The 23506-nt window shown below is 37.1% G+C and overlaps 3 protein-coding genes across 3 annotated transcripts; 2 read left to right on the top strand and 1 right to left on the bottom strand.

Moving 5' to 3' along the window:
* The first annotated feature begins 2472 nt into the window (after positions 1 to 2472).
* Positions 2473 to 4140, top strand: LOC137715336 (histone H2A variant 1). Its single transcript, XM_068454626.2, has 3 exons — positions 2473 to 2599; positions 3158 to 3273; positions 3551 to 4140. Exons 2-3 carry the CDS (start codon positions 3160 to 3162, stop codon positions 3845 to 3847), a joined length of 411 nt encoding a protein of 136 aa, XP_068310727.1. The 5' UTR covers positions 2473 to 2599; positions 3158 to 3159; the 3' UTR covers positions 3848 to 4140.
* A 4766-nt stretch (positions 4141 to 8906) lies between these two features.
* Positions 8907 to 12095, top strand: LOC137715013 (beta-carotene isomerase D27, chloroplastic-like). The gene is made up of 7 exons (XM_068454212.2): positions 8907 to 9162; positions 9278 to 9417; positions 9994 to 10086; positions 10439 to 10500; positions 11047 to 11153; positions 11877 to 11969; positions 12052 to 12095. The coding sequence occupies exons 1-7, from the start codon at positions 8907 to 8909 to the stop codon at positions 12093 to 12095; spliced, it is 795 nt and encodes a 264-aa protein (XP_068310313.2).
* Positions 12096 to 19174: 7079 nt separating this feature from the next.
* On the bottom strand, positions 19175 to 23266 carry LOC137716254 (uncharacterized). The gene is made up of 4 exons (XM_068455681.2): positions 22924 to 23266; positions 21373 to 22806; positions 21087 to 21258; positions 19175 to 19968 (listed from the first exon to the last, which is right to left on the bottom strand). The coding sequence occupies exons 1-4, from the start codon at positions 23056 to 23058 to the stop codon at positions 19421 to 19423; spliced, it is 2289 nt and encodes a 762-aa protein (XP_068311782.2). The 5' UTR covers positions 23059 to 23266; the 3' UTR covers positions 19175 to 19420.
* Positions 23267 to 23506: the final 240 nt, after the last annotated feature.

Genomic DNA, 23506 nt, shown 5'->3' with positions numbered 1-23506 from the left:
ATTTCTAGCAATACTAATATTTTAAACACTGCATGATAATGGATTGGTAAAGGTGTTCTTTATATAGAAAACTTCATTTTAATCCTTAAAAAAAGATGAGTTTTAGACTATAACCTTGTGTAAGATTAAAATTCAATTTTAGTCCCTAATACATTTAACCATCTCATTTATTAGTTATATTTTGATGTTTTATTTATCTTTTTATCCTATTTTAATGTATTAATTACATTTAAATTTAATTTTCATTTCATTTATCATAATATATTTTAATGTCTACATTTAGGCAACTAATTTCTTTTTTGTAATGTATAGTTTGGTAACAATTTTGTATGTTCTTCATTTAGGTATATTAATACATTTGAATATTTTGGTATATACATCGATACAAACATATACATGCATTTTGGTACGTACTTTGTGGTACACATGTTTGAGTTGTTTTTTTAGTACAACGATATATTTTACACTAAGGCCTAGAGGGGGAGGGCGTTCGGCTAAGTCACACAACAAACAACTTAATTTGGTATCAAATTCGTCATCCACGAGATTCGAACCTAAGGTTATCTCCAATCGAAGGAGGGCCAAAGGGCTCTTTTTAGCCCTATAGCCCTCCAAGAAATTAATATTTTAATGAACAGTGCCAGACCATATTTCTTACTATCTCTAACCGAGGGGCCAAAGAGCTATAGGGCAAACATAGCCCTGTAGAAAAAAAAAAATCATCTCCAACAAAGGGGCTAAAGGGCCATAGGCCAAACATAATTTATTATTTTAATTGAATTAATATGGTTAATTAAATTAAACTACCTCAATAATTTTTCGAGATGGAATCTCAATAATTTTACGTCTTGGATTTCGAGTGCCACATGTCGATATCTCTTTAAATGAGTACATGAGGCGCCACAGGATGATACGTTCGCGGGCCACAACAGGATCTTGTTGCACATCTTTGGGGCAAAAGAAACATGAAGTAGACGTTTAAGTTTTATGTTGTTAAATGTTTTTTTTTTAATATTGTTTAATGTTATTTAATGATCTTCCATATCGTTTAATATTGTTTAATGGCTTAGGTAGTTATAGGAAAAAAAAAATTAGAATTATTTATTTATTTATTTGAAATTTTGTCCAAAAAAAAAAAAAAAAAAAATCCAACGGCTACTTGGCATCAACTAGCTGGTGTCATGTTGATGTCAGCTAGCCATTGTAGTTCAAACATTTGGTCGTTCCGGGGCTGGTTGGTTGGTTGGATTGGGCCAGCCGGTTGGCCTGATTTGGTATTTTTGGTCTGGTAGGGCCCATAAGCCTTTTGGCCTAGCCTTCCATTGGAGATGATTTTCAAGTCATTTCAGGCTATTTTCGGCCTTCTAGCCCTCTGGCCGGATCGGTTGGAGATGACCTAAATACCTTTCGTTTGATTATTGACTTTTAAGTACATTAATTCAATATACTATATTTCGGTACGTACATTTTGGTACATACATTTCAGTATTAATTCAATATAATACATTTCAGTACATACATTTAGATTCATTATAATATATTCAGTACAATCACGTAGGTACAAATATTTCGGTACAAAAAAGTCAATTTTATATATTTCAGCACAGTCATTTCTGTACACTTATATATTTATATATTTTTGTATCACAAAATTCTTTTTATATTTTTCTCATTTATGTTCATTTATAACTAAAGAACTAAATATGTGCATATTAATAAATTAAAATTTAATGTGTAGAGATTAAATAAAAATACACATTAAAATAACAAATTTTGAATATAAATTTTGATAAAAGTATACCTCAAGGGATAAAATTGAATATATAATCTAACACCAGATTTTATTTTATTTTTTTTAATTTTAATCTTTTGCAAGGACTAATGTTCAAAAACCCCTTTATAAGCCATTAGATCAAACAAAGAGCGCATATTAAAGACCATTTTATTTTCCAATTTATTTGATGCAATGACTTATATAGAGCAAATTCTATATTGTCATTTGTATTTGGTGATGGTGGGTTTTTTTTTCGTCTAGTTTTACACGAACATGTGATGCTAACTTATTACTCAATTTACCTTGTCTTCAAAAAGAGATGTGACGATGTGGAGTGCCTTGCGTAACAAATATGTCAAAGACTTTCTTTCGCTTTAAAAAAGGGAAACCAACTGATGTTTTCGTAATGACATTCTACTTTTTCGAATGTCAAAAAGACTTACAGAAACATTTAATCGTTTCCAGATAACTATTGTGAGATTCACAAATATAAAAAATTAAACTCACAACGCGTTGTATGTAAGATGCCAAGGACCTTGGCAATAAAATAGTTTGGTCAGATTTGGGATTCAATTGAAGGGAAAACAAAGTGGGAAATTTTGAAATCGAAATTGGTGAAAATTTTAATTTCCCACCCAAAACGAACCGCCTTTTGTACCGACCGCATTCAAAACGGACCCAAAATCCCCGCACCATAATTACGATATTACCCTCCGGGTTTGGGTAAAACTACCCAATTCCCCGTTCCCTCTTAAATTTGGCTTTCCCCTCTTTCTCTCTCTCTACGGTTCCCTTCGGTCTTCAAGCTTCCCAAGAATTCTTCAGGTCTCTCTCTCTCTCTCTCTATCTCTCTCTCGCTGTGCATACTTTCGATCTCAAAGATTTGTTGGTTTTCCCGATTAGGGTTTTTTTAGCCGCGATTTCCTTTGGGTTGCGTCGTTTACTTTGGAATTGTCGATTTCCCGGCTAGGGAAGATAAGACTCAGATCTGGAACGCTTCGTTTTGTGTTTGTGGTTCGTACGATTTTTTAAGCTAGATTTCAACTTGATTTTTCTGAAATTTCTCACTTGGGATGTGCGAGTTACTTTTACAGATCTGGGTTTCGGTTGACTTCACCCACTGAATTTGAATTAATTTTTCTGAATATTGGGTCGAAATTCACCTTCCTTTTCACTACCGGCAGTGTTTCCATTTCCGATTTGCAACAAATTGGGAAAAAATATAACATTTTTTTTATTATTAGGAATTGAATTTCAACGTTCTGCGAAGTCCTGTTTCGTTCAATTTCTTTTAGGGTCTCCTGTTTGTACTATTATATATATATATATATATATATATATATATATATTATTCTGAAATTTGAAAAGGATTTTTGCTGGTAGAAATGGCGGGCAAAGGCGGGAAGGGGCTTATAGCAGCGAAAACCACAGCAGCTAACAAGGACAAGGACAAGGACAAGAAGAGGCCTGTTTCTCGTTCATCTCGCGCTGGTATCCAGGTACTCCAGTTTTTCAGTTCAAAATTACCAATGTGTCGTTGGTGCTGAATTCGCATTTGGGTTTATCTAGTTTGTGTTGCTTGTTTTGAAATTGCATATGGCTTTGTATTATTTTCATCATTTTTGCAGTATTTGCATTTGAGTTTGTTTAATCTGTGTTGTTGGTGCTGAAACTGCTTTTGGGTTCGTTTTATTTGCCTTATTGTTGATGAATTTGCATTTGGGTTTGTTTAATTTGTGTTGGATTGTGCTCACTTTGCATTTTGGTTATGTGTAGTTTCCGGTGGGTCGAATTCATAGGCAGCTGAAACAGCGAATTGCTGCTCATGGGCGTGTTGGCGCCACTGCTGCAGTGTACTTGGCCTCAATCCTCGAGTACCTGACTGCTGAGGTTCTTGAGTTGGCTGGAAATGCTAGCAAGGATCTCAAGGTCAAGAGAATCACACCGAGGCATCTGCAACTGGCCATCAGGGGAGATGAGGAGCTGGACACTCTGATCAAGGGAACCATTGCCGGAGGTGGTGTCATCCCCCACATCCACAAGTCCCTCATCAACAAGACCTCCAAGGAGTGATTCAAGATTTGATGATTCAAACGGGCATTCACTAATGGCGGTTAATATTATGACTGTTTTATTCTTGTGTTTTAGTGGCTGTTTAGGTTAGCTGGATTTAGTAGTACATATGGGCAATCTCGTGCTTGTCCGTTTGAACTGGTATCTGTATGTCTGTTCATCTTCATGTGTTTTGTTGGATAGTTTAACCAGGTATTCTCAATGTCTTTATTTATATCATGTGACCTTTTAAGCTCTTCTTCTGGTTTAAGATGATGATTGTTGTGAAATAGAGAATTTCTGCTTTGATAAAATTCTTCCTATGCTTCTGTGGTTGAAGAAGGCGATCATAATATATGATCACGTCTACGCAATCAAGAGAAGATGGTATGTTTTCGGTTTGGCATTTGATCTTTGTAAATTTGCGTTCTTTTAATGGAAAGGTTTTATGTCGATTTTATATTTCCAACAGACAACTTATTAATGTGGTGGTGTCTGGGGTCAACGATCACCGTTGCTTTGGTGATGTTGCTATCATCTTGGGGGTGGATGAATGGTTTCTTCTTTATGTGCATATATATGAGTCAGTTTTGAGAGTTGTCATTCTCTCCATTGAAATATGATTTTGGATGGATTGATGGATCAATCAAAGGCCATACAATTTGATTAATTTTTGTGACCAATATATTGTTGGCTTAAGAGTGGTGCCGATGGATATGCTGGCACTTCGGGCCGTTTTAGCCCGAAATGATTTCAATGCAACATTTTTTTTCCTCTTGCACTCGTATTTTTAGTACTTTGGATTGAAAGAAACAATAATAAATCAAAAGACAAATAAATAGGGGTGCTATTACTTTAATAAGAGATTTTAGGTTTGAATTTTATTGATGGTGAGTTTGAAATCAATTTGTTTTTTCCGTTTCTTAGTTTAAATATATTGTTAATATCAATATATATAGGACCATGATTGATGTACACATTTTAACACCTATTTTGTAAAGTTCATTTTGTAGTGTGTATCAACGATCTGAATAATTTATATTTTAGTTACTCTTTCAAAGATCATGCCTATAAAAAAAATACTCAAATTTGAAACTATATGATTGTTAGATTAAATGATAGTTAATTTAGTGTTTTTTAACAAAATTGCATTTGCTCAAATTTTTTTAGGATATTGCTATTCACACACCTTCGTTATTTTTGGGCTTTTGATCGTTTTCAATTCATTCAATTTGACGGCTAGAAATTTAGAGGGATGTGAAAAGTAAAAATAAATGTGTGAATATCACTACTCTTTCTTTATTACAATGAAATGAATGAACAGTTTTGGATTTGTTTAATTTTTTGCATAAATAATCTATGATGATAAAATATATTACAAAATGAGCTTTATAAAATGAATATTAAAATGTGTCAAAGAATAGGTGTTTTCCAATCCGAATCCGTACAATATATATATATATAGGGATGAAATGAAGCAAAAGACCTTCCTAGTTCATTACTATGAAAGTAAAAAGCTATTTAAATAGGTTGACAAGGAGTGCTCTCAACTTAGGAATGACATCGAAATATAATTAAATGACATACAAATGTTTTTTTTTTTTTTTAGGATAACGATATATTTACATTAAAGAGAAATGAAAGTTTGGTTAAGTCATACAATAGGTAACTTAATTTGATATCGAATTTGTTATTCACAAAATTGGAATTTAAAACCTTATATTGACAAGTGAAGAAGAGTACTATCAGACCGTAGTATTGAATGGCCACACAAATGCTTTAGAATGCTAAAAATTTGGGCATGTGATTATGTACATGGATTGTGTCACATCCCGGCCCGAGGCAGATCACTTCCCAGGCCCGCTCTACTACCGTAGCACAATATTGTCCGCTTTGGGCTTACCATTCCCTCACGGTTTTGTTTTTGGTAACTCACGAGCAACTTCCCAGTGGGTCACCCATCATGGGATTGCTCAAGCCCCCTTCTCGCTTAACTTCGGAGTTCCTACGGAACCCGAAACCAGTGAGCTCCCAAAAGGCCTCGTGCTAGGTAGGGATTGGAATATACATATAAGGATCACTTCCCTGGGCGATGTGGGATGTCACAATCCACCCCCCTTAGGGGCCCGACGTCCTCGTCGGCACACTCGCGACCAGGGTTAGGCTCTGATACCAAATTGTCACATCCCGGCCCGGGGCGGATCACTTCCCGGGCCCGCTCCACCACCGTAGCACGATATTGTCCGCTTTGAGCTTACCATTCCCTCACAGTTTTGTTTTTGGGAACTCACGAGCAACTTCCCAGTGGGTCACCCATCATGAGATTGCTCTAGCTCCCTTCTGGCTTAACTTCAGAGTTCCTACGGAACCCGAAGCCAGTGAGCTTCCCAAAGGCCTCGTGCTAGGTAGAGATGAGAATATACATTTAAGGATCACTCCCCTGGGCGATGTGGGATGTCACAATCCACCCCCCTTAGGGGCCCGACGTCCTTGTCGGCACATTTCCGGCCAGGGATTGGCTTTGATACCAAATTGTCACATCCCGGTCCGATATTGTCCGCTTTGGGCTTATCATTCCCTCACGATTTTGTCTTTGGGAACTCACGAGCAACTTCCCAGTGGGTCACCCATCATGGGATTGCTCTAGCCCCTCTCTCGCTTAACTTTGGAGTTCCTACGGAACCCGAAGCCAGTGAGCTTCCAAAATGCCTCGTGCTAGGTAGGGATTGGAATATACATATAAGGATCACTCCCCTGGGCGATGTGGGATGTCACAGATTGGCAGCACACTGTTGACTCAAACTTCAATCTGTACTGTATATTTTGTTAACTTTACTTTCAAACATGTTTCATATTTTCCAGCCGATGCAATGCATGGGTTTTCAGCATTATTGGAATGGAAAAAGATGACCATGTATTATTTTTCTCTTTTTACGCACTTTTTTGTATTTCTGACCATCATATTTATCAATTTAAACAAATACAATGAATATAATTACACAAAGGTGTGTCGAGGAAAAACAACAATGTAATTACTATTTTTTTTTTTTTTACCAAAACTGTTATTAGAACTTTAAAAATTTATTATGTATTTCGCAAAGTACAATGTCTTTTATTTATTTATAGAGAAAATATGTAAAATGACATTTGACTTTTAAGTGCTAATAATAATTTGGTATCACAATTACAAATTATTTAACAAGTTGATTTAACACAAGCGCCTGCCATTTTATTCTTTGGTTTTTTGTCGAATACAAGTGGTTGTGTACGTGGCTTAATTGTTGGCCTTTGATTGTACACTGTCCGCTCAAAGTCAAATTTGTGCTACGTTTATATGTTTTTCTAAGAGATGAGTGTACGATCAAGTGTGTAAGTTTTAATTTCAATAGATATATCGTTAGTCTAAATTTAGAGCAATATCGAGGCATAATTCGCGCTAACTCAGACATAAGGGGCATAAGGCCTCCAGTCACCAGCAAATAAATAGATGGATTGGAACCTTCTTATGTCCTATGAATAATAAGAGGTGTCAAAAATAACTTATTTTCAACGGTTAAAAGGATGGAATAGAATTTTCTTTGTAACATATGGATAAAATTATTTCATTTGCTTACCGAGCGTGAGATCACTCCAAACAATGGGCTTGACTTTGGTGTTCCTGAGTAGACTAAAGTTTCAATTATCGAAGAGTTTCTACGGGCCTTGTGAGCCTCCGTAATGACACACCCCAACCGAAATCAAGGCGTGACGGCCAACACGCCTTGATTTCGATCGGGGTGTGTCACGTAACCTTCCACACCTCAACTCCTTTAGGAAGCCTCGTGAAACGACATGTTTTGGGTCATGTGAGGCTGTGAGCTTGGTAGGTGTCAAGTTTCAACGAATGTGTTCTTCATGGCGTGATATAGTTCCTTGTTTGGCATGACAATAATTAATTAAAACTTGTGTAAAACCTTGCTTAACTGCTAATTTTTCAGATAAATACATAGAATATAAGGAGGTGGATTTTCTGCCCTCCCATTTTCATATTCTTCTCATGCCTTCATGTTTGTGTGGTTACGGTTAAGCCACGTCAATATTTTATATTCCTATTACTTTTTGTTGTATTATTTCTATAAAAAATTTTAATATAAAATGTTGACGTAGCTTAACCGTGATCGCACATCACAGGAGGTCATGGGAAGAGTATGGAAATGGAAGGGCAGACAATCCACCTCCATAATATAACTGGGAATAGCATGAGTTCGTACAACCGTTCAAAATTTTTGGGCCTTCAATCCTCCTGGGCCTTCGGTAAAATTTTTTGGCCCCAACAATTACATTGTATAAATATGTCCTATTCTTTGTTGTTTGTACTTTATAAGAGTATATGAAACCTTAACAATATGAAAAAAATTTTCTTAATGATAGAAAGAACAAAATTAAGATAGTTGAAAGAATTATTTTTGTTGCCTTTTAATTTAAAATTTGCTAGCAACCATAAGAATTTTATGATTAAAATTGCACCGATGTTCAACTAAACTTTGCCCAACTTTCACTAAAATATCTCTAAAATCTCTCAAACTTGTTTGGAAAGAAGTATGGAAATTGTCAATATTCCTCAAAATTTTGGAGAAATCCTAGAACAATATTGCTTCACCCATTGTGATTATCGGCGGCAATCCCTTTTTATGGATATATCGAGAAATATTTTCATAATATCAAGTATATTAAAAATTTTATGTACGATAATTTTTTTCAAGTGTCAATAATAATTATTTATTGTAATTACAAATAAATAATTGAACAAGTTAATTTACATAAGAGATATATGCTAATCCGTCGATGTCAGTCAATTAATTATATTTTGTTTTTGGTTTTTCAAAACACACCACATGCCTTAGTTTACTTCCACTTGGAAATTGGCTCCAAAAACAAACAAATGCATAGCCAAAAGGTATCTTCCAACCCTCCGTGAAATACTTTAAGAGTTTTAAGGTTGCAAGATTCCAAAACCATAGGATCTCTCATATGCCCTTTCCTTTAAATACTCTCCATGCACTTTTTGTTCTCTCTCTCTCTCTCTCTCTCTCTCTCTCACATGGAAGCATCACATTTTCTACAAGGCAGCGGCTTTGTAACGACAACTATGGCTCGGCCAAGGCATGTACATGAACGCAACAAGCTACCGCGTTGTTCGATCGTCGCGGTGCTTACAACGCCGGCCGAGAACATGAACATAGCAACAGATACAATACCGGCAGGTGCTGCAATAGAAGAGAAGAGAGTCTACAAAGATAACTGGTTCGATCGAATGGCCATTAATCATCTGTCACAGAATGTCCAAGCTGCAACAAGTTCTCTCACTTTATTCACTCATTCATCTCATAATTTCATGGACTGAAAAAAGAAAAAAGAATCACAAATGACTTTATTTGAGGTTTATTTACTTATATTTAAACGTTTTTGTAGGGTTGAGAAACAATAAGAGCGGGTACGAAAGCTTGGTGGAGGCAGCAACAGTTGCATCCAGGAAGTTTAATCCAGAAAAACAGAGAGAACTAGTTCTTCAAGCTCTTGATACTGCCTTCCCAAAGCCAGTATTTTCCTTGGTAAGTTCATAATATATATATATATATCTACACATACGTGTGTGCTTTGTTTTATTTTCTTCGAGAACCATAGAATTCAAGGAAGTTCATTACTAAGAGAAGTAGTAATCTCATCTTGCTTGCTGGGAGAGAGGAAGCCTCCAAACCACTTTCATTTTACTTCACATTAAACGGAGAAAAGAAAAAACATTTTAAGCAGACATGAACTTAGCCAAGTTGCTAGGTAGAGTAATCAAATTCTTTTTATATACCAAATTACGTTTGAATCTTCGTCCACATCCCATCCTTTAGATTAGATTATCAAAAGATACTTTTTTAATTAAATTATATAATGAGGAAAATGAAAAAGAAAGTAAGATAAAACCAATTAGCTAGGTTGTGAGGGGCATTGTGAAGAGAGTGACATAATTATCGCCTGCCATCAACATGTATTCTGGTGTTTGGTTCCTTGGCTTCCTGCGGTGACTTTGTTTTTCCTACTGTTTGTTAATTATTTCAGTTAATTTTTCTTGATCTTGTTTAGATATGCATATTTTTTATGATCTTATGCTAAAAATTGTATTCTCCGATGAACAGCTTAGGACAATCCTACCAGAATCAAAATTTGCCAGGGAATACTTCGCAATCTTCACCACCATTTTCTTTGCCTGGTTGGTGGGACCCTGTGAGGTAAGTAGAGAATAAAAGTATTACTCTATTTATTGTATAATTAATTATTTTACATTAAACTGCCCCCTTTTGCCCTTTTGGATTCAACTGCATGGAGATATGCTATTTTGGCCGGTCGTAGAATATCGTTACCTCGACTATTTGCTTGGGAATTGTAAGGATCGTGCACATAAATAACGAATAAATTAGTTAAATAGCATACGCCATTGATTTTAACACTGTTTTGTAAGATAAATACGAAAACTTATTAGGGTTTAGTCACTTGCACAAATGGAACACTCATGTGCACAAGTGATTGGCGTTTTAAATGGAGAATTGGAAAATTCTTACTAGAGTGATCTAATTCTTGAAGGTAAAAGAATCGGAGATCAATGGAAGAAAAGAGAAAAATGTAGTGTACATCAAGAAATGCAGGTAAGTTTTTGTTTTCACCTTTCACTATAATTCAGTTTCTCACTCCAAAAGGGTCTCCCCTTCTCACCAATTGAGAGATTTTTTAGTATGTCAGGAATACGGCCCTCGTTTCATTCCTCATTTTTACCCCAAAATGGTCCCTCACCAATTGATAAATTTTTTTAGTATGTCGGGAACACAGCTTGGTATGCAAAATGTCATATAAAAGTGATTGGACACTTGAATTTTTTTTTTATCCACTTAAATACCGGGTTGTGTCCTGTTACATTAAAAAATTTCTTCACATCAACCTAAGACACCTCTATTGCTTGAAAACAATCTGCACCAATCATTGTGCTAATCCTGCCCTCCTTTCTTCTGCATTACCATCATTAATCATCTACTTGTCATCACCACGTAATTACCATCACAATGTAAAACTCATACTTTAATCGCCATGAGCATAATCTTGAGCTGTAATAATTCCTTTTTCCACTTTTACTTTTGTTTTAAGATATTTTTTTTATAAGTTGTTCTTCTCTCTTATTTTTCCAACAAAATTTGCAGGTTTTTAGAGGAAAGCAATTGTGTAGGGATGTGCCTTAATATGTGCAAGGTGCCATCTCAAAGCTTCATCAAGACTTCCCTTGGAACTCCAGTCAACATGGTTCCAAGTAAGTACTTTTTTATGTAGTAACAAGAACGGACGTCTGTTCCATATGCAGACTAAAAATTTATGGTCACAAAAGTTTGAGGATTCGAAGAAAATTTACAAGCTTTGGGTAACAAAACCTATGCTAAATATCCTCTTAAAGTTAATTTACTATTCAAATATTTTTATTAAAGATCAGTAAAAAAGGAAAGAAGACTTGCTGATAAAGTGATGGTGAAAGTTCAAATGTGGAGGGCCATGATCATGATATCAATGGAGGGTCCATGCATAAACCCACAAAGGGTGCAAATTCTGCAAGTTGGAACGATCCAACTTCTAACATCAGAGAGAGTTGATATCAGAATTCTTAGCCACAAATCAAATATATACACATGATTAATTGGTTTCCAAGCTAATATGAAACTCTCCTTTTCCTCATGAGACCAATGATCTTTGCCCCACGTATAATGTCACCATAATATGATGAGAGAACCCAATATCAACGTTGTTCACGTACACCACGTGGCAGCTAATTACTGCAGTCATGATTAGTAATATTTTAAAAGATGCTAAGCGCTAGTCGGCGGTGAATTGGAACCTAGAGCTTAAGCTAATTTATAGAGAAATGCATTGAACTTGAGTGATGTGATAGGGTCCACTGTTATGACGAAGTGACCTATCTGATTTGAATCAAGCAAGTAGAGTTGAACTTTGATTTAATTTGCTGTATTATTCAATACCGCAGATTTTGATGATATGAGCTGTGAGATGATATTTGGTCAGAATCCTCCAGAGATATCCAACGATCCAGCACTCAAGCAACCATGCTACAAACTATGTAATACTTCATCGTTTTACTCGGTTTTATTTGCTACATAATATGCAGCATCATATATCTCATACATAACTGATGCATGCAGGCAAAGTAAATAGAAGGCACAACAGTAATGACTGCTCCAAGTAACACCATGGGATGCTTTCCATGGCAAAAAGAGAGGTAATTTTGGATAAAGTATGCAGAAACTAAGCTATTGAAATCTAGAAATTCTTTGCGCAACACGTCCATTCTCTATTAAAGAACGGTTGAAAATGCATTCTTTAATAAAGAACATATTGAGGTTTGTCTCATAATTGAACTAGTTAGAATTAGGACTTAATTTTCTTATATTCTATGTGTTTATGCATCTATAACAAAGTGGCTATTGAAATCATAATTGAATATTAGACCACAAGAATATATATTAATCAAACTTAATATCTTTAAAGCAATCAAAATTCATCTCAGTTCGCTTTCTCTTCTTTCGACAGCGATGGAGAAGTTCAAGCTGGATGACTAGAAGAAAGTAAATAATCACAGAAATTTGCAGCTCCAACAAGCAACTGAGAAAGGTTATGGTACTCTCAACTCATGGAATTTGTTGATCCTAGTTGAATCTTCATTTTCTTCCCATGAGGCATCAGGAAGAAAAGAACAATGACTGATGTACAAATGTGACAAGGCGTTACAATTCAAATCTCACTTTTTTACCCTCAAACTATTAGCTGTGTAATAGTAATCTGCTTAAAGTTTTCGTTGCTCGAATTTTCTAGTATATTTTGCAATATTTTATACTCTGGGCTTTTAACCACTAAATTACTGGTCAAAGATATAATTACCAAAATTCAACTGTTACACTGTAATCATAGCAATATTTTGATGATGTGTCATCAGCTTCATAGTTACTAATGGAAAATGCAATTAGGTTTCCCTGAGAGGAGAAGGAGTTTTTGAGTTGAGATGGAATGTAGGGTATAAGTTGAGCAAAGGGTGGCCTAGCAATGTCTTGTCCCCCACCTTCAACATCAGAGGAGACTTCCTCTGCCGTCTTTTCGATCTCACTGAGACAGAAAACCAAGTGCCAAGAGACCATCTTTGACCCATTAAAATATTCATCTGATGAAAGGGGAATTCCTTCATCATCATAATATGCTTTGAACTTTCTTCATGTGTTCCCGATGTCTAGTATTAGAAGGATGGTGGAGAAGAATGAGGCATGTTCCTAGCTTAGTGAGATGAACAAAAAAGAAACTAAAGAATTTTTAGGCCTCTATATATCACATTTTCTTTAATACAAGTGATGTTCTATACTAATTTACAGTTTTTAGGTACTATTTTTCTATAAGCCAATTTTCTGAGGGTAAGTTTTACTTATGGACTTCTGTCAATAGGTGTTGGAATTTGGTTTCACCATGCAACTAAGTCAGATTTCACGAAATAGGCAACTTGTAATTGTAAGCGGTATTAAGAAAATCGATATTTTATATGTACATAATATCAAAAATGAAAGAAGTGTTAGCACACTATCACTGTCAATTGAGGGTGGAAATAATTTTTTTCCTCCTAAAAAGTCCAATTTTCTATCTCAATCACACCACGTCATTCAAGTAAGAGGCATCTTATTTGCATGTCAAACTTCTACACAAGTTAATCCTTAAGGATCATCAAGAAATACCAGAAATAGAAGGATCCACCCTCTAATGTCATTCACTTTCTCCCACTCTCCCCATTTGCTCATAGCCTCATAAACAGTGTTAAGCCATCATATTCTATGATATATATAAAGCTAAAGGTTTCTGACGTGGGTTAGGTCAGTCGATCAAAGCAGTGTTCATTCGTCCCTCTACATGCGTATTCATATTTCCGTCTATATAAATTTGAGTATTTAAAATATCGTGTTATCAAAACAAAGCTAAAGACTAGGGTTTTAATTCAAGTTTCAGCAAACGATTTCATCATCACCACCATAGACTAGGGTTCTAGAGCAAAATAAAGCTAAAGACTAGGGGTTTTAATATACTCTTTCAAATCGTTTGGATTTTCACCATCACCCAAACTAGATGAAAATCAAACGATTTCAAAGAGTAATACTCATTTGAGAATTTGAAAGAAATAACATGCTCACAAATGCTGTAGGTGAATTAGAACCTTGGCAGCTTAGCTCTGATTAATTTCTTCAATCTTCTGAGGTGAGAAGTTGAAAGCGGGGGTCAATGATCGTGAAGCTTAACTGGTTCTGGAGGAATTATCTTACCCATTTTATTGGCCCAAAATTTGGTGGACCTTGGTGTATAGTTGGAACATGGTGACTCAGGGCCAATGGAACAAACCTCAAAATTTTGCTCTAGAACAAAAACCCAGATACCGGAACCACAAAGAAAGACCCAAACCAAAATGAATAACGGGTCGTTTGAGGCCCAATAAAGAAAAAAATGCAATTTTATTTAATGGTATATTTTACACTATTGATCAACGTATTATTATCATACAAATATCATAATCGGAATCGTTTTATTATAATCTATACGAAGAAATAATTCAATTTTGAAAATCGTTCAGTCGTTCATGTGCAACAAACAAATATACAGTTCATTATGAGGATTCAAATTTATATCGAAAGAGTTGATTGGTTTGACACGCATGAATGGCTAAATCACATTCTAAATAATTTGGTGCAAAGATGGTCTTTAGCTGGTGAAAAAGAAAATCATTCTCATTATGATGTTTGTACGATAAAGATACATTAATCTCAATTGGTGGGACAAGTAGATTCTCATGGGAGGGGCACAAGTATTTTCCTTACAACAAAGGGTGAAGAAATTGGTATTGAACTTGTCATTCACGAGATTCAAATCTAAGATCTCCCACTTACAAGCAAGTGAAGAGAAATAACATTATACTGTAGTATTAAGTAGCAAAAAAGGCAAATTAAAAACAATAAAATTCTTTCATGTGGACTAGTACTCTAAGGGGGCGTTTGTTTGCCCTCACTAAGTGTCATTGGACTAGACTGGACTAACTATTAGTCCAGTCCTGTGTTTGATATCACGCGAGATTAGTGTTAATGAGACTAGCACGGACTCACCTAGACTAAAGGCATCACTAGACGTTCTTAGCGGGAGTCCCCGAAAACCATGGGACTCTTTAAGAACTGCCTCTCTCCGCTCTCTGTTTCACTCTCCTACTCTCTCCCTCTCTCCTTGCCCAGAACCCAGAATCGTGAGACCTCATATCTGCTTTTCCTGTGCATATCTCGAGTTTATCGCCGAGCTCGCTGTCGAAAGGTAGTGCTTCTCCTCTGCTCATCCCAATATCGCTCTCGACCATCACCTTCATCCGCCGAGACATCGTCGGCAAACTCCACGATGCCAGCCAAAATCCAGAAGACAAAATACCAATCTGCCAAAACCCAAATGAAATTCAAAAGCTTGTGAAAAATTCAGAAGAAGAAAAAACTCATATGACAAATCAGAAGCTTTTGTTGAGAATGAATGAAAACAAAAAAAAAGAAAAAGGAATTTGATGATGAGGGAGAAAGTAAAAAGAGAGAGACACAGGCAGTTGGATGTGAAGGAGAAAAAAATGGAGAACATTCTAGAGAGAAAGGGTGTTCTATAAAGGTAAAAGAAAAAAGAAAAAGAAAAAAAAATGTAAAAGATAGAATTAAATATTATTATTTTAGTTCTTAATCCGATACTACACCAAACGCTTCACTAAGGCTTGGTTTGGTACTGAGGTGATTCTGAAAAAAGCTGGTATAAAAAAAAGTTGGGAGCTGTTTTTGTGTTTGGTAAACAATCAGCTTCAACTTTTTTTCACAGTTTTGGGTGAAAAAAAGTCAAAAACAAGAAGTTTTGAAAAATCGGTTTTTTTTCACATTTTTTTTACATAAAAGTTTACCAAACATTATAATACTGTTTTTTTTTTTTTTCAAAACACTTTTACAAAAAAACTTACCAAATACTGTGCTGCTTTATTTCACAGCTGTTTATTCTCACAGTACAGCAAAAACAGTTTTTTTTCAAAGCACAACAATACCAAACCAGCCCTAAGTTAGTCTAGCTTAATCCTTAAAATTAATTCAGTTCGAATTAGTCTGATGCAACAAACGCATTCTAATGTCTTTTTTAGATGTGAGGGCAAGTAACGAGTTGATCGAATGTACACAACCGATACCTGATGGGCACCATTGGAGTCCGCATAAGTTTTTTTTATTGCTGTTTATTGTGTAAGTGGGGCTTTTCCCAAAGTAAAACCATCGGTAGAGAGTAGATTTAGGACTTTTTTTTTTTTTTTTTTTTTTTTTTTTTTGGTACACGACATTATTTTAATCTAATTTAGAGGAAGTGAGTTTCGAACTTGGGTTCCATTGTACGAGCAATTATCCTAAAATTCTATGAGTTGATTGGATACAATTATGAGCTTGTGAGGGACTAAACATATACAACAAAGTATTGTAGAGACAATTACATTGGTAACAGATGGGATACATTAACCAACGACGAATTCCAAGGGAACTTTACGCATACGACTCCGACCCTTTTGGTATTAGGGTTTATCTTCATTGGTGTATGCAGATTCAGTAGTGTACAAGTACAACTCAATAGCCAAAGCCAATAATGTACTCACGTTACCTACTCAAAATATTTCAGAAAAATAGAAATTTTGCATCTGCTAAGAACCCTAGGGACTAGGGAGGAGACAGCGATGGGGATGACGATGACAGCCTACCAAAACACAGACAGATTTAAGTAAGTTTGGGCAAATGTGGTGGATTTATGAGGGAATGAGAGCCACCACTCAATCAAAGAGAAGAAAATGATGGAGAAGTCCATGGCAGATGATGGGCATGTGGGCATTGCCAGAGCACCCATCCACATCTCTTACACATTCATAGATAAGCTTGTGCCCTTTTCACATGACAAAGACCCCATCTTTCCCTTGTTTTTGAGTAAAACCCCTTCGTTTTTTTCTATATCTTTGTACGTAGGGTTCAGGAGATTGATTCATTTGTGCTTAGGGAGGGAGCAAGGGAATTTAATTGGAATGAATACGAGAGGCAAGAAAACGAGTTGTTTGGTGGGATTAACACATCACACACACTCACTATTAGTTGTGTGTGTGTGTGTGTATTTTTGTGTGTTATGAGAGACAAAACAAACCCCTTCACATTATATATAATCCATTGTTCTTGTTGTTTCGACATCTGATTTAGTAGTTTATCAAATTCGAGAACGTTTTTGGGTGACGGTGACCAAACTCTGATCAAACCGTATAAAATTGTCATAGACCAGTTTAGTGGATGGAGAGTTTAAACATCTACCCTCTCTCAACCTTAAGAATAAAAGTACCACAACACTAATATATAGTGTATATATACAGTATGAATGAATCAGAATTTATATATTACTCTTTGCTCGTACAATAATTTTGAGAGGGAAAAAAAATTGGCACCCCCTTGTGTGTTAACAAACCCCACCAAATTCGAACCTTTTTCTTTTTCTATAAATATCTTCCAAATTGACATGATACAATGCACAAACCATATGAACCTAATAAGTACCATTTATAATACAAGAAAGAGAAGGAAAATAGATAACCTTTACATTATTGACAAGTGCATGCCTACCAGAGAAGAACTTAGGTAGGAATAAACGACCATGTTATCGATAGGGAGCACCAGTCGTAAAAACATGACTCTGATCTCAATAAACCTAGTTTCCCCGAGTTTGGCCAATGTGAGAACTTGTCTGATTAAGCAGACTTACTAGCCGGTCCAAAACTTTGGCAAACCAGAAAAATAAAATAAAGAGTTGAAAAATACTGTTTGACTTTGTATGATTGATGGACCACATAATTGAATAGGGTATCGGCTTGTTGTTGTAGATTAACACGACCTGTATATACAAACAGTGACAATAATGAAGTCATGAAGAAAAGCATGTGATCCAGATAATAATTAACAAAATTTGAGGACCATATTCTAAATAAGGACTTTTTGATGGACCATTTTCAGCAGGTCCTGAAAAAGGTATGTTTGTGCATTTTAAAGATTGGAGCTGGAGACACATGAGGTAAATGATAGATGGGTTTCATAGGCTCAAGGGCCGAAATAGGTATAAATACGGTCTTAACTGTTGTTAGTTAGTTGTTTGTTACTAACCAGATAGTCCAATCTAATTCATTCTCTTCTTCTTCTTTTTTTTTTTTTTTTTTTCTCATTTAAGTCACTTCCTTTTGGACCATATAACGAATTAGGAAGATGTTAGGATCAGTCGCGAGCATGTTTGCATAGTTTTATCATGTTCGTTGACGTCTTATACGCATTAGAAGTTACAGGGTGATCAACAAAACGATCAATGTACACAGTTTCTCTCAATGTCCACTATTTCTACACATGAAATTATTCAATATTCATTTGATGTTCACCTTAAGCGTGAACGCTGTGAAAGACAAAATGTCTCAAAGAAGTTGAGGTAGGGTTAAATAGTCGAGAGCAGCTAACTGGAGTGGCGTGCAGACTTAATCCTTCCACCTAGAGTTCTTTCAAGATCCGTCGTTATCAACAACAATAATCAATATGTGCAACTAACTCTAGCTAGCAAATTAATTAAGAGACAGAGCCAACTCAACACACACCTAGTTCCATTTTCAAGAAAACAATTACATGAAATATAGACGTCATGGTGCATGACAGAGTATAACAGAGACTCAAACCAATTATGCAACTTAATGTAAAAAATTTGAAACGCATAGCATCATGTTACTTGAGTAACGATGTAAACGAGTCTTCTCAATTCTTTCTATATTTTTAGCACTAGAAAAGTATTACAATAGGCAAACGTTATGAATTTTTTTATACAATAAGATCCAAAATTTTAGGGTATGGAATGATTATTGATTAAGATGGGAGTGGACTTATGATGATGATGGGAATGTTTACTCATCACTTGAGACAAAACATGTGTAATCAATCTTTGATTCAATCGCGGAAAACATTGTCCATTTTTTCACCCTCCCAACTTTTACTTTTTACCTTTTTTTTTTGTACTTTTTACCTTTTTTTCACATGCCAGAGCGGGAAACTTTGCAGTCGGTCAAAAACATAACTCGATACATTAAATATCATAATATAAACAGTTGAAATTTTTCTTAAGTATCAAAACACTTGTATTATGCTATTTGGTGTATCATGCAATGTTTTCGGCATGCAAAACATATCTTCATGAGAGCAACCCACTTCCAACTTTCAACAACATGTCCCGAAATATAATAGTACAAATTAGAATAAACAAACCATTTTTTACAGATTACAAAAGCAGATCGACCGTTAGATTTTTTTTGCCTGGTTTTTAACAACGGAGACAAACATTTTCTAATCTAAAATACGAAAAAAAAGATTCAAAACTAAAAGATGATATTTTAATTTTGATTACAATTTAAAAAGCGCGCGAAATGGAAACTTTATGCTTTTAGAAGACCAACTTCCTACAAGGCGCCGAAACTTTACTATAGTTGGTGGGAAAAGCAGCGAGATCTCGGATCGTTTCGCCGATCAAGTCCTTGAAAATGAGCCGTTCGATGTCCAAAACGGTGTCGGACATTTCGATCGAACAATCTCCCCAACCGTTGATTGAGTCGCCTGCAAGGTCCTTTTTCAACACCCCGCATATGACCTCGAACAAGTCCTCGGACTCGTCCCTCTCTCGGATTCTCCGAAACTCCGACCAAATTTCGGGCAACGAAGTTTGCCACGAGACTGCCTTCCACGGCGGCAATCGGCGGTTTCGGTCAAGAATTTCGGTGACGGTGTCGAAAATGAGCCTTCTCTCGAGTGTTGACTCTTTGGAGGTGTCCTTTCCCTTGAAATGATGCTTCTTCTCTAGTAATAGGAAAATGTCGGAGTCTTCCGGTAAGTAATTGGAAACCCGAAGGATCTCCGATACATAGACGAAATCCCCGTCTTCGATTTCGGACTCGGCTCCCCACATTGCCTCCCCCCAAATGTCTTCCATTTCAACTGTTTCATCAAACCAAAAATTAAAGTTAATTAAATGTAACAATCAAACCAAATCAACCAAATTAAAATCCCGATCTACAAGTAACATAGCAAACGTCACACTTCAATACTGTACGGACTATATGCCACTAAATTCGGTGGGTCATAGTCACCGATTATAGTTAAGGGTTCATCAATTCCATTTGACTATCAAAACGTGGTCGTTTTCCTCCAGCATCACCATCACGGAGTACAACACAACCACCTACCTATTATCCCGTTAAGATGGAAAGACCAATAAAATCAATCCACGTGTGAGCATAGAAAAAGGCTGAGGTGAATAAGTACAAATTTGGGTCCTGCTTTTTCTTGCACCGATGTGGCAGGTATTTATTGGAGGGTATAAATTTAACCAGAAATATTCACTGGGCTTAAGTGCAGAGGAGCCCTACCTCCATAACTGCACAAAAACAGTGTCCTGGTAGAAGGATAATCACTTTCATATCCTCTTCGTTAGGATACAAAGATCATTTAATCACATCTGTTCATCGTATATCGTGTTATCATTTTTTGTCAGATACTATTTATATTCAATTTTAAATAATAAAAAATTTACAATAAATTTTTATCGTATAATGCATGATAAACGGATGTGATAAAAGATAATGTGTGACATACGCCGCCATAGTAAAACGCAAAATTTAGCGGAGCCTAGTTCCGAACACGTACGTCACGATAGTAAAACGCAAAATTTAGCAATCAAAGTCTACGTGGACTGTGGAAGAACAAAGACCAACCTAAAGCTCCCAAACAATTTCATGGACATGAGTCGTGACAGTATTTTAGTCTAATTATGTACATAAATAGTGTGTGACATATTCAAAACTAATTCATGCGACAATTTTTTATGTCACACAGGCAAGAACGCATGGCATGATAGTGCATGTGGTGGAACTTTCATGCAAGTGAAATACTACATTAGCAGTGGCAATATTTCAAACCAATCATGCACTGTTATATAACAAAGTTTTGTTTTGTCAAAAAGGCTTTTTGTTCTACTAAAGTTACGTGAGAAGGTATTACGCGTACCAAGTAAAACGCATGTCAATGATTAACGTGATGTCTAGGTAAGTTTTTACCTTTGAAATCAATGCTGCGTTTCATGACTGGCGAAGGCGAAGATTCCTCTTTGTAAAACGAGGAGTCGAGCACCGAGACAGGACTCGGTTGCAACTCAGCTATGCTGTGAAGCAGTTTATCGCACCTCTCCAACACACTCCTCCCTTCTTTGTACTCCTCCGCCTTCCACCTCTGCAAAATTAATTACGTTAATTAAATTAATTAAACAAAAAATAATTACGTTAATTAACTTAATTAAACAAACATTAATTACGTTAATAAATGTTTTGATGATGATTAATGTACCTCCGTGTCGGCTTGTGAAGAGGTGCTATTGTTGATGCTGCTGTCTGACATGGTGGTGGAATATTCGTCCTCCGCCCGAGGAAACACCTTTTCCTCCCTGGGAGCAATCTCAACCGTTGGTTTCTTGATGTTCCTGGGAGATCGATTCGCCGCCGTTTGGTCTGGTCTTCTTGAACTGATTTTAGGCGACTGCACTGGAGACACTCTCCTGTGCTCCACAGAATCATTCCCCTTCCGCTGCGTTTCGATAGATAACGGTCTTCCTCTCCTACTCGGACTCCTCACGCCGCCATTGCGTGCAGCCGGACTCCTCCCTCTGGTCTGGCTCCGTACATTCTCCGGCAGGTCGCGCCTCGGGCTCACCGCCGGCGACAACTCACCGTTCCGGCGAACTCCGGCCCTAGACCTGAACCCCGAACTGGGTGGCGGCGACTCGCTTCCGAATCTGGCCGCACGGTGAGTCGAGCTCGGCGATCTGGACGGCTTCATTACAACAATCGGTGATTCGTAGCTCCGATCGTAGACGAAGTTTCTGGAATTAATCTGATTGGAAGCTTTCCTGGAGTGCAGGAGGCCTTTGAGCTGCAGAGCTTCGAGGATTTGCTTCAACGTCTCCAAATCTTTCGACGGCTCGTCGATTCCTCGCATCTTCAACCTCTTCTCAATCTCGTTGTATACAGAGACACTCTGCTTCGGCTCCGGGAAGAAGTCCGCCGAGTCGTAGAAGCACTTCCTCTGCGCCATTCCTTTGCTCTGAGCCTTCGCATTGTTCTTCGGATCTGGCTGCCTCGGACTGGTGCCCCGATTGGAGCTCCGGTCGTCTTTGCCTGCATTGCCGGAAAAATTATGGCTCTGCACATTCTGTTGCGGCGGTTGCTTCTGCTGGAAATTGTTTCCGTCGACGAACCGGTACTGGTTCAGATCTCGGTTCACTCTGGACTCGGACGCGGATCTCCGGAGTTTAATCGGTTCGGGATTTGACTGCTGTATTGGTTCAAGTCCCATTAGCCTCGCAATAACGCTGGGCGATCGGTGTTGCTTGTCGCTATCGCTTCCTCCGTCGACGTTGGAGCTTCGACTCGCGGTTAGTATGGCGGCGTTTGTTCGGATCTCCCTCGGGTATAGGCTTCCTTTGGCGTCGACGGTGGCTCTGCTATCGAGTGAGAGCCTCGGGGCTTCTCTGGAAAACTTCCACGACGACCTCGTGCCTTCTTTGAACTCGAAAACTGGAAGCGGAAGAGGAGATTTCGGATAAAGTTCCGGCGACGAAGGGGCGCGAGTTTCCGGTGACGGAGGTCGGAGATCCGTCATCGGAGATGGAGATTGCTTCGATCGGTCTGGAGACGGTGCCGTCTTGTTCTGCGGTTGTTTTTCCAATTCTTTGGATATCTCCGGCAACATGGCCGACTCCGACTCTGGCGACGACACCACCGTCTGAGAGTGTTTCAATAAATGATAAATTAAATGCAATGAAAGAGAAAGTACGAGGAGCGAGATTGAAACACTGGGCATTTCCCCGGGAACCAAACAGAAAATAAATGGAAAACTCACCGCCGACGAAGGGAGGCGTTTGGCGTTGAGAAGCTGGTGGCGATCGAAGATCTGGAGGAAGCCAGCCATGCACCCCATCTGTTTCTTTATGTGCTTCTCCAGGTTCTGTTCTTGCACCATTCTTCCAGTCGTCATTTTTTTCCCGGAAAATATATCTGTCACTTTCCCTCTCTCCAAACAGTACTTCTGTTTATTTCCCGGCTCTCCCTCTCTCACTCACTTAAGCTTAGATTTCTCCATAACTCTCTCTCTCTCTCTCTCTCTCTCTCTCTCTCTCTCTCTGTGACTGACCACGCCTTTATTTGTGTCTCCCGCTTTTCTGGTTCTTTTTAAAGAGGCTGGCGGAGTTAATGGAAGGCCAGCAGTGACATAATAAGGGCATCTTTGGTATTTTATCTGGTCATGGTTACAGTGGTTTTCTTACAATTAAAAACGTTTATGGCTGGAAAATTTAAAAGCACTTACATTACATTTGGATGAGTAAATTTAATATTATTAAGAAATTTTAAAATGATAAAAATTAAAATGATGAAATTTTATATTTTAGAATTTGTAAATTTTATTGTTTGGTTAAATTTTAAGT

The sequence above is a fragment of the Pyrus communis genome, chromosome 3 (assembly GCF_041283825.1).
Source record: "Pyrus communis isolate YQ-2024b chromosome 3, ASM4128382v1, whole genome shotgun sequence".
Lineage (NCBI taxonomy): Eukaryota > Viridiplantae > Streptophyta > Magnoliopsida > Rosales > Rosaceae > Pyrus > Pyrus communis.
The sequence above is the reverse complement of the archived record's forward strand: the minus strand, read 5'-3'. Positions and strand labels throughout refer to the sequence as shown.

Bases quoted from the DNA above. Each gene is read 5' to 3' on its own strand.
- LOC137715336 (XM_068454626.2), top strand. From the start codon at position 3,160: ATGGCGGGCAAAGGCGGGAAGGGGCTTATAGCAGCGAAAACCACAGCA. The intron at 3,274-3,550 runs GTACTCCAGTTT...GGTTATGTGTAG, and splicing joins CATCTCGCGCTGGTATCCAG to TTTCCGGTGGGTCGAATTCA.
- LOC137716254 (XM_068455681.2), bottom strand. From the start codon at position 23,058: ATGACGACTGGAAGAATGGTGCAAGAACAGAACCTGGAGAAGCACATA. The intron at 22,807-22,923 runs GTGAGTTTTCCA...AAACACTCTCAG, and splicing joins AACGCCTCCCTTCGTCGGCG to ACGGTGGTGTCGTCGCCAGA. The intron at 19,969-21,086 runs GTAAAAACTTAC...TTGATGAAACAG, and splicing joins ACGCAGCATTGATTTCAAAG to TTGAAATGGAAGACATTTGG.
- LOC137715013 (XM_068454212.2), top strand. From the start codon at position 8,907: ATGGAAGCATCACATTTTCTACAAGGCAGCGGCTTTGTAACGACAACT. The intron at 9,163-9,277 runs GTTCTCTCACTT...ACGTTTTTGTAG, and splicing joins GAATGTCCAAGCTGCAACAA to GGTTGAGAAACAATAAGAGC. The intron at 10,501-11,046 runs GTAAGTTTTTGT...CAAAATTTGCAG, and splicing joins GTGTACATCAAGAAATGCAG to GTTTTTAGAGGAAAGCAATT.